General features: G+C 37.9%; 1 protein-coding gene across 10 annotated transcripts in view; it reads right to left on the reverse strand.

Annotated features, from left to right (window-relative positions):
• Positions 1 to 612: 612 nt before the first annotated feature.
• The window catches only part of EYA1 (EYA transcriptional coactivator and phosphatase 1), a 373,498-nt gene continuing 360,853 nt past the window's right edge, over positions 613 to 13,257 (reverse strand). For all 10 annotated transcript variants that reach the window (XM_025001849.2, XM_025001847.2, XM_025001851.2 and 7 more), the window contains one exon: positions 613 to 2,654. In XM_025001849.2, coding sequence (XP_024857617.1) covers positions 2,574 to 2,654 — 81 coding nt within the window. In that variant the 3' untranslated portion in view covers positions 613 to 2,573. The remainder of the gene's footprint in view (positions 2,655 to 13,257) is intronic.

A 13,257-nucleotide genomic window follows, 5' to 3' on the forward strand; every position in this document is an offset into this window, starting at 1 on the left:
CGGGCAACCGAGCATGCACAGACACTTCATTATTCAAGCCACTTGGCCAAACGTGTGCATGTGAAAAATGAATGTCCTCGGCCTGATGAATGAGTCAGACCACTGCATGTTGGATGTTCATGTGTTCTGTATGTGTGAATGTTGGGTTTCTAAGATGAAATCCCAGGAGGAAGCAAGTTGTGCTGTTATATGGCTCTTTGTCAGTGATGAAGCTGGCCAAATCTTAGAGATGTATGTTGTGGGCGTTCTTTACAGATGAAATGGAATGGAAACTAGTTTCCATTGCTGTCCCTTGGGTATTAAAGTGGCTAAATCTATGCTCTGACATCCAAGATACTTGATGCTGAATTCGGTTCCATAGCAGATAAATCTGAGTGAAAGTCTTGTTTATATAGTTTCAGAGGAAGTAAAAGGCTTTTCCATTCATCTGTTCTTAATGGTGATCAAAGAGACAGCTGTTATTCTTCTAGCTTAGTTCCATGCAAGGGCTGATAAAGCCATTACTACAGTTGCTCCATACAGCTTTCTTTTGTTGGACTATGAGTGTTCTAACACCACCAAGATCCTGCTATTTTACAGAACCAAAAGATGAAGAAAACACTGACAGGGAGCTTACAGTACTTCACAAATCAGTTTTATTAATTTAAACACAAATTGAAGAAAAAGTCTGTACACAGTTGTGGACACAACACACCTTTATACAGTAAGGCCAAGATGATAAACTTTTGTCTTTTCAGTTTGCAGAGTACAAAAACATAAAATGGAAAGGCTAAAAAACTGTTGACTTCTGTTTGCTTCAAGCAAGAGAGGAAAAAACAACTGAATTCAATGATTCAACAATTTGGAGATATTCACAACTGACTAATTCTAGCAGCAACATGAAACCTTAGGAAAGGATAGGGCAGCTCTGTAGCTACTTTGGGTCAAAGCTGGTGGGTTTTTTTCCCTCCAATATACTATTAAAGAAAATTCATCCAAAAAGTAATCTCATGACAATGGAAGGCCTTTAGATGAGAGAAACTAGTGTCTAGATAAACTGATGGATTACTTCTGGCTGAACTTTTTTGAGGGTATTACAAAGGTGACAAGCTTCATTTCTCAGATTTACGCTTGTCATATAGTTAGGATGGGGTGAAAAGAGTAGCATTATTTTCTTGGTGATGATGACTGGATCATGTCCCACTGCTGGCAATGAACTTTTCTGGTGGGCGGTGATGGTGGGACGTGGAGGGAAAGAGAAAGAACATGAATGTAAGGAAGTAATACAAAGTTGTGCTGATTTGCAGATATGTGGTCATGGCCTTCCTTAAACAAGAAAATATCATCTGGACACATGATAGTGTCCCTTTGCTAGTGTCCAATTCATGAGCCATTTATAAAATCTATCCATCATCTACCTTCTTTCTATGGGAAGAAGCATTTGAATAACTCTCCTTTGCCAAATAGTTACACTGCATTAATGCTAAAAATGAAAAAGTGAGGTTGTAAGAGGACTTGTCTCCCCACCCCGACCCCAGTTGTTTAAGACACTGATGTGTTATTTACCAAGGCCCTCCTAACAGCATTAAAAAAAAAAAAAAGTACAGATTGGGGAAAAAAATTATTAGAAAACAAAATCCTATTGACACTTGACATCCATGCTTTTGGTCTTGACAACATGATCTAAAAAAAAAAAAAAAATCCATTATCTACATATTTATACCCAGTACTTGGAGAAGGCCCTGCGTGTCTGTGCCGGTCCTCCTCATACTTCACTATCAAGGCATTGCTACCTTTCAATATCATTTTTCTAAACAATATGTAAAAGAAATCATCCATTATTACAAATTTACACCAAAAATTCTTTCTGTACATGATTGTCTCAGTGATGTACATATTATACGTTTAAATTAGACATATTTTAAACTACTTTGCAATGTGCTAAAATTCAAAGTACTTGCTGTGTCATGAGGCCAGGGCCTTCGATCGCTTCTGTCATGCTACTGTCTCTTCAGTTATCTGATGTCAAAAGTCTGTTTGCGTGAACTGTATGGTTCTTCAATTATACCTCGATAAAGCTGTTTTTTTTTTTTTAAAGTCTGTTCATAAATAAGTAGAGATGTACAGAAGACCCTGGGTATGAGACACCAGAAAAAGTAAACCTTTACAAGAAAAATCCCCCCACTGGTACTCAGGAAACCCATTTCAGTCTTTGTTGTGCAATCAAGTTTGCTGTATTGGAGAAGCTGTTTTATGTCACATTGAAGATGCTAGAAACATAAAGCGTCTGCAGGTCCTTTCTTCACAGGTTCGAACCATGGTTAGTTAATGTGGCCAAGACACACTACACTGTGCTAGAACATTCTCATGGCTTATTTGCAATGGATTCACAGTACTAGGAGTCAACAGCCGTTCTGAAGAAAGGGGTGTGGTGTCCTTCATTTCCCACAGAGGTGGAGGCGAGGACCCACAGCAGCTGGGTGTCAAAATGCTGAAATGTTAATTTGGAGTCTGGCGCCCAGTTGGGACTCAGCTTGGTGGATGTGTCCCCCGGTCACAGGGCGGCTGTGCAGCTTCAAAGTGCTAGGTGACTGTTACAGGTACTCCAGTTCCAAGGCATGATGTAGGGCCATGAGGTCCGAGTGACTGGAGACCCTCCAGAAGGGCATGGCGTGCTGCGGAGGGGCAGACAACGTGGTGAGGATGGGGAACGCGCCCAGCACCAGCCCTGCTCTGTCAGTCCACTTCACTGCCCACCCCCCCCTTTATTCCGAGCTGTGAAAACTGCCCATTAAGATCTCAACATCACATCTGTTTAAAACAAAATCCAAACTTACTCCTCCCCTAAGAATGCCAGAGTGCATTTTAAAATGCAATTCGGGAGTCTGTTTTTTTTTTTTAAGAAGGTGATGGGTATTTCTTAAGCAGACCTACACTGCCGCTTGAATGCTTATTCCAAACTTCAAATAAAACCCAGTAGCTGTGAACAAAAATGTGTCAAATATTTGCCTTTCAAAATCTGGATCCACTGGAGCTTTCATGCTGCAAGTTTAAGCGGTTTTCCTTAGTTGGTAGTATTTTACATTTGGCAAAATTTGATTTTAGTTCTAAAATCAAAATTTGATTGAAACAACTATTTTTTTCATTTATTTCCATCAGGCATTGTTCACACTGACCTTGAAACAACATTACCATATGAGAACATTTTAAATGAACATCTAACGTAGTTTTTTCAGCTTTTTTTTTTGTAGTTGTTTAAAACATCAATCTAAAAAATCTTCCTTAAATGATGGAGCTATCTTTGTAAAACATCTGAATTAACCAGAGACAAGAAAAACAGCCCCCTTCCCCGGCAAGAGCTTCATCATCCATGAAAGATAAAAACATGATTGATTATCAACTTTACGGCTCAAAAACATTATAATATGTATGAGCAAAATCTTACATAAGAGACAGATAATCATCACCTTTCAGAGAATAAAATTCTATTAAGCCCACAGAAAACTTTTTTTTTACACAAAAAGTGAAGGTCTGAGTATAATTTGCGATGATAGTTCTATGGGGTTTTTAAACAATTCAGACTATTAGGAGAATATGGCATGAAAACAAATAGAATTTGGAACTGAGGAGTTTTGGGGGGACTATCTAAGTGACAGTAGAAGCTACTGTTTTGGTATAGACCACATACCTGTTGTTATTCTGGGGATGCAAAATATTGTTACTTATTGTCAATGTCTTTGTCTCAAGTGATCTGCTAAAAACATATACCATAGTCCAATATCACATGTAGGCCTTTCTGGATTCTATACTATTTTAGGGTATCTCTATTTTTGTTATCCTTCAATAACAGTTCAGCACCAAATACTAGAGATCTCTTTTCAAATATTTATCATGTTCCACTGGGCAACTTTAGATCATAAACATATACTGTACTATTTTGCATTCATTCATTAGAGATTTTTGTGTTTGCAAGCATGGCATACAAGACATCCCTGACCCACCCTTTCATAGTCTGTGGTTGAGTAGCAGACATGAATGGCAATCACGCAAGTTCACCTCAAAGGAGTAGGAGGAGGTGACTCCCTGTGCCTGGGGAACTGAGGGAGACACTTGGTAAGAGGAGAGGTAATAACTGAGCTAGTTATGAAAGGATGATCATTCAGAAGAGCACTGTAATGGCTGTGTGTGTGAAGGGGCGGAGGATAAAGGACAAGCTCATTGTTCGAATACTAGCTGTATGAGAGAAAGACATGGCTCTGACATTTTGGCTGTAGGAGTCAAATGGTGCAAGACCTGGTTAGTCCTGTTAAAGAGGACTATCCTATTGATAGTTATTAAGAACATTTAATATTGAGTAATTATAAGACGACTGAGTCTAGGGAAGAGAACAGGGGATTCAAACATGTGTTAACAAATAATTATATTGCAAAATAACATTTTCTCTAAGTAGGCGCATACCAATGTGAAGCTTTTATGGATCAACAAGAGCTTCCCAGGCCCAGTAAGTGCAAAGTAAATAATTTTTTTCCTGAATCAGTGTTTAGCTTGGAACAAATATTTCTTATATCAAATCAGAGAGTGATGGTAGCAAGAGAGGAAAAGAAAAGCAGGTTCTAGAATGAGGAGACCTGGGTTATACTCTCAACTCTGACTTTAGTAACATGACTTTGAATCATGACATCTCCTTGGAGCCCTAGTTTGTTTATTTGTAAAGTAACGGTTTAGGGGAAATGACTCAGGGTTGCTCCTAGGTTTAATAAAGTCAATAACTTTTTCATTAAAGTATTACTTGCTCAGCACTATAGCTAGAGCAGATTTATAAAATAATATACATACATAACATATCCTCCCACTGCCAAGAACCAGCAGGCAAGACATATCTGCTGAAACTTTTTTATTACAATGTAAGGCAGTATGGGATTAAGAATCAAAAATGACCTAGCCAGCACATCAAGTAAGAAAAATAAAAGCATCAGAATTGGAAAGGAAGAAGTAAAACTATTTGCAGATGACATAATTTTATGTATAGAAAATCCTAAAGACACCAACAAAAAACTGTTAGACCTAATTAATGAATTCAACAAAGTTGCAGGATACAAAATTAGCCTACAAAAATCAGCATTTCTATACACTAAGACCAAATTATCCAATAATAAAGTGATTCCGTTTACAACATCAAAAACAGTAAAAGTGAAGGATTTCTACACGGAAAACTATAAGACACAGATGAAAGAAACTGACACAAATAATAAATGGAAAGGTATGTCACGCTCATGATTAGAAGAACAAATGTTGTGAAAATGTTCATACTGTGTGTGCGTCCTTAGTTGCTCAGTTGTGTCTGACTGTGACTCCATGACTGCAGCCCACCAGGCTCCTCTGTCCATGGGATTTTCCAGGCAAGAATACTGGAGCGGGCTGCCATGCCCTCCTCCAGGGGATATTCCCAACCCAGGGACAGAACCCAGGTCTCCTGCATTGCAGGCAGTCTCTGTACTCTTCCGAGCCACCATCTACAGATTCAGTGCAATCTCTGTCAAAGTTCCAATAGCGATTTTTACAGAAGTAGAAAAAACAATCCTAAAATGTATATGGAGCTAAAAGACCTCAAATTGCTAAACCAATCCTGAGAAAGCACAAAGTGGGAGGCATCACACTTCCTGATTTCAGGCTGTATGATAAAGCTGCGGTAATCAAAACAGTATATAATAGAATAAAACAGATACATAGAAAATGGGACATAATCAACAGCCCAGAACAAAGCCATGTATATATGCTTAATACTCAACGGAGAAAAGATGGTCTCTTCAATAAATGTTGCTGGGAATACTGGCTATTCACATATAAAAGAATGAAACAAACTATAAAAGAAGGAAACAACCTAAAAGGGACTAAAGACTTCAATAAGACCAAGAACCGTAAAACTCCTATAAGAAAACACTGGGGAAAAACTCCTTGACATCAGCCTTGGTAATGATCTTTTGGATATGACACCTAAAGCACAAGCAAACAAAATAAACAGGAAGACATATCAAACTAAAAAGTTTCTGCACAGCAAAAGAAATGATTGACAAAATGAAAAGATAACCTATGGAATGAGGAAAACAAAATTTGTAAACTATATATCTGATAAGAGGTTAATATCATAAAACTCAATAGCAAAACAATCTAAAAATTGGGCAGAATAGACATTTTTGTCAAGAAACTATACAGATGGCCAACAAGTATGTGAAGCAGTGCTCCCCATTACTAATTAGGGAAATACAAATCAAAATCACAATGAGATAATCACCTCACACCTGTTAGAACAGCCTTCATCAAAAAGATAAGGGGTAACAAATGCTGATGAGGAGGTAGGGAAAAGGGAACCCTTATGCACTGCTGGTCAGAATGTAAATTGGTATAATCAGTATGGAAACGAGTCTGGCGGTTCCTTAAAAAATTAAAAACGTAACTACCACAGGACTAAACAATCCCACTTCTGGGTATATACATGCCCAAAGGAAATGCAAATAATATGTTGAACAGATACCTGCATCTTCATAGCAGAACTATTACCATACTCTTGATATGGAAACAACCTAAGTGTCCATCAACAGATGAATGGATAAAGAGATGGTGAGATTACACCACATACATATGCAGATATTCAGATGGATGAAATGGGACTTAATGGACATGAATTTGAGCAAACTCTGGGAGACAGTGGAAGACAGAGGAGCCTGGTGTGCTACAATCAATGGGGTGGCAAAGAGTCATACAGGACTTAGCGAATGAACAACAACATGGAGATACTCCATCCCATAACTAGAGCCCTGAAACCAGAACAGTTAACAATAATAGCCTAAACTGATGTGTGTGTGACTAGTTTATTGAGATTAGGCATAAATTGAGAAAAATGGGCACCAAGACTTAAATTTTGGGAAGTAGCACATGTTTTGGGGTCATTGGAACCAAAATATTCCCTAATGGGAAGATGATAACACATCCTTTCCGTTCCTCTTGCCCACATGTGCGGTTTTCCAAATTTCCTTCTGCCACCTTTCCTGTCTGTTTATCCCTTCTGGTTATACATAAGATCAGTAATACAAAAAGCTGGGCGTGTGAACATTCACGTGTAATTTGAATTTTGCTGAATTATTAAAAAATATTTCAAAACCATAAAAGCACATAGCCTTTGCCCTAGGCATTACACTTCTAGGAATTTATCCCACAAATGTATTGATACTTGCCCACGCGAACCACATAAGAACTGTCTATAATAGTAAATTCTGGAAACCACCAAAATGTTGAGCCCCAGGGGACTTGTTAAATTATAGCACATTGATGTAATGAAATTCTGATGTGGTCATTTATAAGCATTAGAGATACAGAGCTCCATGTGCTTCCTGATATGAAATAACTACCAGGATATATATTAAGTGGGAAAAAAAAAGGTATAGAAAAAAAGTATATAATTATAATTTGTATAAAAAATAAAATCTGTGCTTTCCTATGCATGTATGTAAAAAAATTGCATATGGAGATACAAATACTTCACAAATTGTAAACAGATTATTCTGAGAATTTATGAAACTTTCGGCACAGTTTTGCTCTATGATTATTTGTATATCTGCATCCTCTCTGGACAAAGTCTACACTTTAAAGATGAAATCCAATTTAAGATCTGGCATATAGTTTGTGCTCATTAAGTTAAATAAGTGTAATGGCTTTAGAACAAAATTTTGTACTCAGTAATCCCTTTATTTCACTTAAAACTAAAAGCAAAAACTTGCATCAAAAATACTTTTTTTTTTTTTTTAAAGTCCTTATTTTTCTCCCAAATAAACTCAGAATCAAGCATTATGAAGCAGATTCTCAGGTTCATCTTGGTTTTGGGCAAGGTTTGGGATGCACAATGAAAATGGACATTTTTGATGAAGCTGTTGTTATTATGCAGAATAATGGATGCTTGTCATACCCCCTTCCCTCCATGTTATTTACAAGAGATTCATTTTAGGTGGTTCTCTGAAAAGTAAATAAAGTGAAAGTTATAAAACAAGGCCATTTTGCTCCATAAACCAAAACTGCTGTCAGTGTGCAGAAGACTATTACTTACATTTTGATTTTTAAATCATGCTTTAACTATTTTCACTGGAGGAATGTTAGGAAAACAAGAAATTTTATGGTTAAAAAAAAGCATGGCAAATTTTGACAACAAAAGACATAATATACATCAAAGGAAGATATTGACAGGGAGATAGTTTCTCTGAACAGTCTTTCTAGGAACAAAGAGGTGCTTGAAGAAAACTCTTACAAGAGATCTTTTTTAGAATTTGCTTATTTCTTCTAGGGTGAAAAACTGAAAGCATTTCTTCTAAGATCAGAAATAAGAAAAGGATGTCCATTCTTACCACTATGATTCAACATAGTTTTAGAAATCCTAGCCACATCAATCAGAGAAGAAAAAGAAAAGGGATACAAATTGGACCAGAACACTACTAGAGCTCATCAATGAATTTGGTAAAGTTACAGAATACAAAGTACACAGAAATCTCTTGCATTCCTATATATTAGCAATGAGAAATCAGAAAAAGAAAACTAATTCAAAAAGATACACGCACCCCAGTGTTCACTGCAGCAATATTTACAATAGCCAGGACATGGAAGCGATCTAAATGTCCATCAACAGAGGAATGGATAAAGAAAATGTGGTACACATATACAATGGAATATTAGTCATAAAAAGAATTAAATAATGCTATTTGCAGCAACATGAATGCACCTTAGTGAAGGAAGTCGGACACAGAAAGACAAATACCATATCACTTAAATGTGGAATTTAAAAGAACAGTACAAATGAACTTATTTATAAAACAAAGTGTTACAGATGTAGAAAGCAAACTTATGGTTACCAAGGGATAAGGCAGGGGGAGAGATAAATTGGAATTGACATAAACACACTGCTGCTGCTAAGTCGCTTCAGTCGTGTCCAACTCTGTGCAACCCCATAGATGGCAGCCCACCAGGCTCCTCCATCCATGGGATTTTCCAGGCAAGAGTACTGGAGTGGGGTGCCACTGCCTTCTCCGATAAACACACTAATTATATATATATATATATATAAAGACCTACTGTTGCAAAGAGTTGGACACGACTGAAGCAACTGAGCATGCACATACAGCCCAGGGAACTCTACTCAACACTCTTAATGACCTACATGGGGATAGAATCTAACAAAGAGTGGATATATGTATAATTGATTTACTTTGCCGTACATGTGAAACTAATACAACATTGTAAATCAACTGTACTCCAATAAAAAAATTTTTTTAAGATCTTTTTAGAATAATGTTTTTTCAAAAACAAAGGTATCTCTAACCTTTTCTCTTTGAAGGAATGTTTTTTAATGATACAATTACAGAATTAGATCAAATTACTGATGAAACTCCTGGAATTGTATGGAAAAGAGAGCAATGGTGACAGAGCAGATTTTGAGCATAACAAAACAGGTAACTGGCAGAATACTTACTAGTTTTCAGTCCTGGGCTAAAAAAAAACCACTACATCTAGCAAAAGAACATTATTTAGGGAGATGAAAGACCTCTCTACAGGTAGGAGGCAAGAGTGTTGTACTAGATTTTTAAAAGGACACAGGAAACTAAGACACAAGCTAAATGGTTAAAACTGATTTAGAAGAAAAGCAAAATGTTTTGATCTTGCAAATCATTTTAGTACCCACTCTTGCGGCACTTCACTGTTTCACTGTCAGTTTTATTTAGTGATCTGAAATGCTTGTGAACCAAATTATAAACTAGAATTAATGACTTATTTAAAAAATTTTAATCATGAGTATAAAATGGGGAGAACACTTAACACGGTTCTATATACCTCCCCAAAGGAATAAACATTGCACACTATAACAATTTTTTAAAAGCATTAAAATTATTTTTTGTAAATCAAATCATATTTAAGATATCTAAGTGAAGTTTATAATTTGAAGGAACTTTGTGCTGAATCTCGAAGATATAATTGGCTTCATATCTTAGTTTGGTAGCTTTCAAGCAGTGTGATCTTGGCCAAAGTATTCACCTTCCTGTGACATCTGAATCACAGGTGCAATTTTTAGGAATCTGAATATTTCTGAAAAATCTGTACAATTTACAAACACACATAAAGATCTTACAACTCCAGGCTACAGTTGCATTAGAGTTTCCAAGCTGGTAGGTCTCAAAGTGCAGAGTTCCTTTGTAGCAGAGTACTGCACTGATCACAAACACTTATCCCAAGAAGCTAAAACAAAGTTGAAGCTACAACTTCTTATTCACGGTCAAACAATTTAAAGAGGATGTTCTTTGTAAGCAGTTGTCTATTTTTTTTTTTTTTGGTACAGGTGTGTGTGTTTGTCCTGAATAAAAAGAATAGTTATGTCCAAGGGATAAACACTGGAAACAATTTTAACTGCTCTTCAGAGGGAACAAATACTCTCAGTACTGTTTCTACTTTCAATTCTAACATCAAACCAGTAATTCCTTTTCTTTTTCCATGTTGTGTTCACCTACAGAAATATCTAAGAAAAAAAACTTCTCATAAAGGCTTAGGAAGAAACTGGTCTACAGAATCCTTGATTGGGGACCAAAGACTTGACTTGTGTCTTTTCTTTTCTTTTTTTTTTTTCATATTAAGTCATCACTTACATAAACATTCTTCTGTCTACCACAAGCCAGAAAGCCACATTTTGGCTTCTCTTTAAAATATTTTGCTGAATACCAGATGGAGAAGGACCAGCCTGGAGGGCACATTCACACCTTGGCCCTGGGCCATCCTGGCATGCAATTCTGCTCTTCAATTCTATGATGCTCAGAGGTGCAAAACTATTCCATGTTCCCATTGCCACTAGGAGGTCCAGTCTAGAAATGGCAGGGGATTACAGAGGCTTCCTTAAGAAAAAGACTTGAGTCTGGATTTGCACCAAATATTCTCTTTAACTCTCCAGGGTTGAGTTTTGGGCACTTTATTTAGTCTGGGAAAGATTTCTTTTTATGAAGACAGCCCAAAGGGCTAACAGATGTAGCTAATGACAATGGCCATTGGTGAAGCTGGAATGCAGAGTGAGTGCTTAGATGGCAAAAACTGCTTAGAATCAAGTTTTTTAAAAGTGTGGGTGGGTTTCCACCAGTGCTGATCACACTTGGGAAACTGTAATCCTGGGAATATGGTGTATCTATGAATATAAGAGAAATAATCTATTATTTATAGAATTAGGGTCAGTTTCTATGCTTTGATGGGCTTTCCTGGTGGCTCAGATGGTAAAGAATCAGCCTGCAATGCAGGAGACGTGGGTTCAATCCTTGGGTTAGGAAGATCCCCTGGAGAAGGTCATAGCAACCCACTCCAATATTTTTGCTTGGAGAATTCCACAGAAGAGCCTGGCAGACTACAGTCCATGGGGTCACAAGGAGTCAGACATAACTAAGCGACTTACACTTTCTATGCTTTTACTGGAATTCAGGGTTACTGAAGGTGAATTTACCATTCTTGGACTCTATAAAGAGGCTGGCCATGTGCCATACTGCATCTATGGTGTGGTGCCATTTCTGGGATATACTGGAATATGCCAGAAGAGCTTTCCTCCTTTATGGAAATATACTGTGTCATTTCTATGAATGAGGGTGTGGGCAAGAGATGAAAAAATTATCCTATTGGTTAATCTCAAAATATTTAATGCTCTTCAATTTAAGAAATATTAGAGCACGACTGTGCCAAGATTTAGGGAGTTGTGAAAAAGAAATGAAGACTGAGGGCCAAACAAAAATCAATCAAAATATAAGATTCCTACCTCTCAGGAGCTCATACTTAACTGCTGAGTCAGGCACATACACAAATAGTTAATAATAATGGCTGCCACTTGTTGCATACTTCATAGTTATCAGACCCTGTCTTATATCTTAACAACTTATTTACCAGAGACATATCAATATATCTCTTGTTACTTGAATGTTATTGACCAGAGTGTTTCAAAATATTCACTGATGTAACAAACTGCCACAGCTGCTAGTTTCTGCAAAAGTCCCACAGTCCATAATGCGTTAACTAAATCTAAACCTTGAAATAGCCCAACGAGCTAGGTGCTGCTACTGTCCCTATGTATAGATAAAGAGAGAGAAGGGTAAAGTAACCTGTTCAGAGCTGGTAAATGACAGAGCTGCAATTCAAAAGCAGGGCTGTCTGGCTCAAGAATCCAAGTTATTTCCCATAGCTTCTCCAATTAAGGACTTTCCTGGTGGCTCAGATGGTATAGAGTCTTCCTGCAATGCTGGAGACTTGGATTTGATCCCTGGGTCAGGAAGATCCCCTGGAGAAGGGAATGGCTACCCACTCCAGTATTCTTGCCTGGAGAACTCCACAGACAGAGGAGCCTGGTGGGCCTACAGTCCATGGGGTTGCAAAGAGTCGGACATGACTGAGTGACTAATACTTTCACTTTTTTCGCTTTCTCCAATTATAGAATAAGTGGTGCTACTTATAACTGAGTTCTTACAAACAAGAGAAACAGAAAAGGTGGTATATAAACTGGATTTTGAAAAATGAGGAAGACAGTGACATTTGGGCCCTGGGGAAAGCAGGGAGGAGGTCCTGGGCGTGGCCAGAGAAAGGTAAGCAGACCAATATGCCTACAGCTTAAGATGCAAGAATGGAGGAGACTGAAAAGTAGGTTGTTACTAGATGGTGTAGACCCTGAATGCCTGGCTAAGGAATGTGGTCCCCTCTCCTTCCCCCTTTTTAAAATGTGATGAAGGACATTCATGAGAAAGCTTTTGCTAAAGGAAATGACAGGATTATCCTTGCAGGGATGCAGAAAAATAGAAATGTGATGGGTAAACTGGATCAAGAGAGCTAACAGGTGGGTCTGCTTCCTTCCTCCTCTCTGCATATCCCCAAAGGGGTGATTCACTGACCCTGTGATCAAAAGAAGGTGCTCTACTCTAGGGAAGAAGAGTTCTGCATCCTAGCTCTGATCAGCTGGTAGCGTCTTTCTGAACTGATGTTTAGAAGGTTCTCTGAATTGATGTTTAGAAGGTTCGTGGGCTGCATCCAGGCTTAGGTAACAAAGGTTTAATCACCAGGTGATGTCTGCCGTGGGTGCAGAGAGGGGCATGCTGGCGTTAGCAGGCATGTATGCTGTCTCTATTCCAGGTGACAGATGCAGAGCTAAGCCTCCTTTTCTGTTCCCCAAGTCCACATTCTGTGAAGATGAACCATCCATGACCCCTGAGCTTGTGAATATCCCTCTTCAAA

The sequence above is a fragment of the Bos taurus genome, chromosome 14 (genome assembly GCF_002263795.3).
Source record: "Bos taurus isolate L1 Dominette 01449 registration number 42190680 breed Hereford chromosome 14, ARS-UCD2.0, whole genome shotgun sequence".
Classification (NCBI taxonomy): domain Eukaryota; kingdom Metazoa; phylum Chordata; class Mammalia; order Artiodactyla; family Bovidae; genus Bos; species Bos taurus.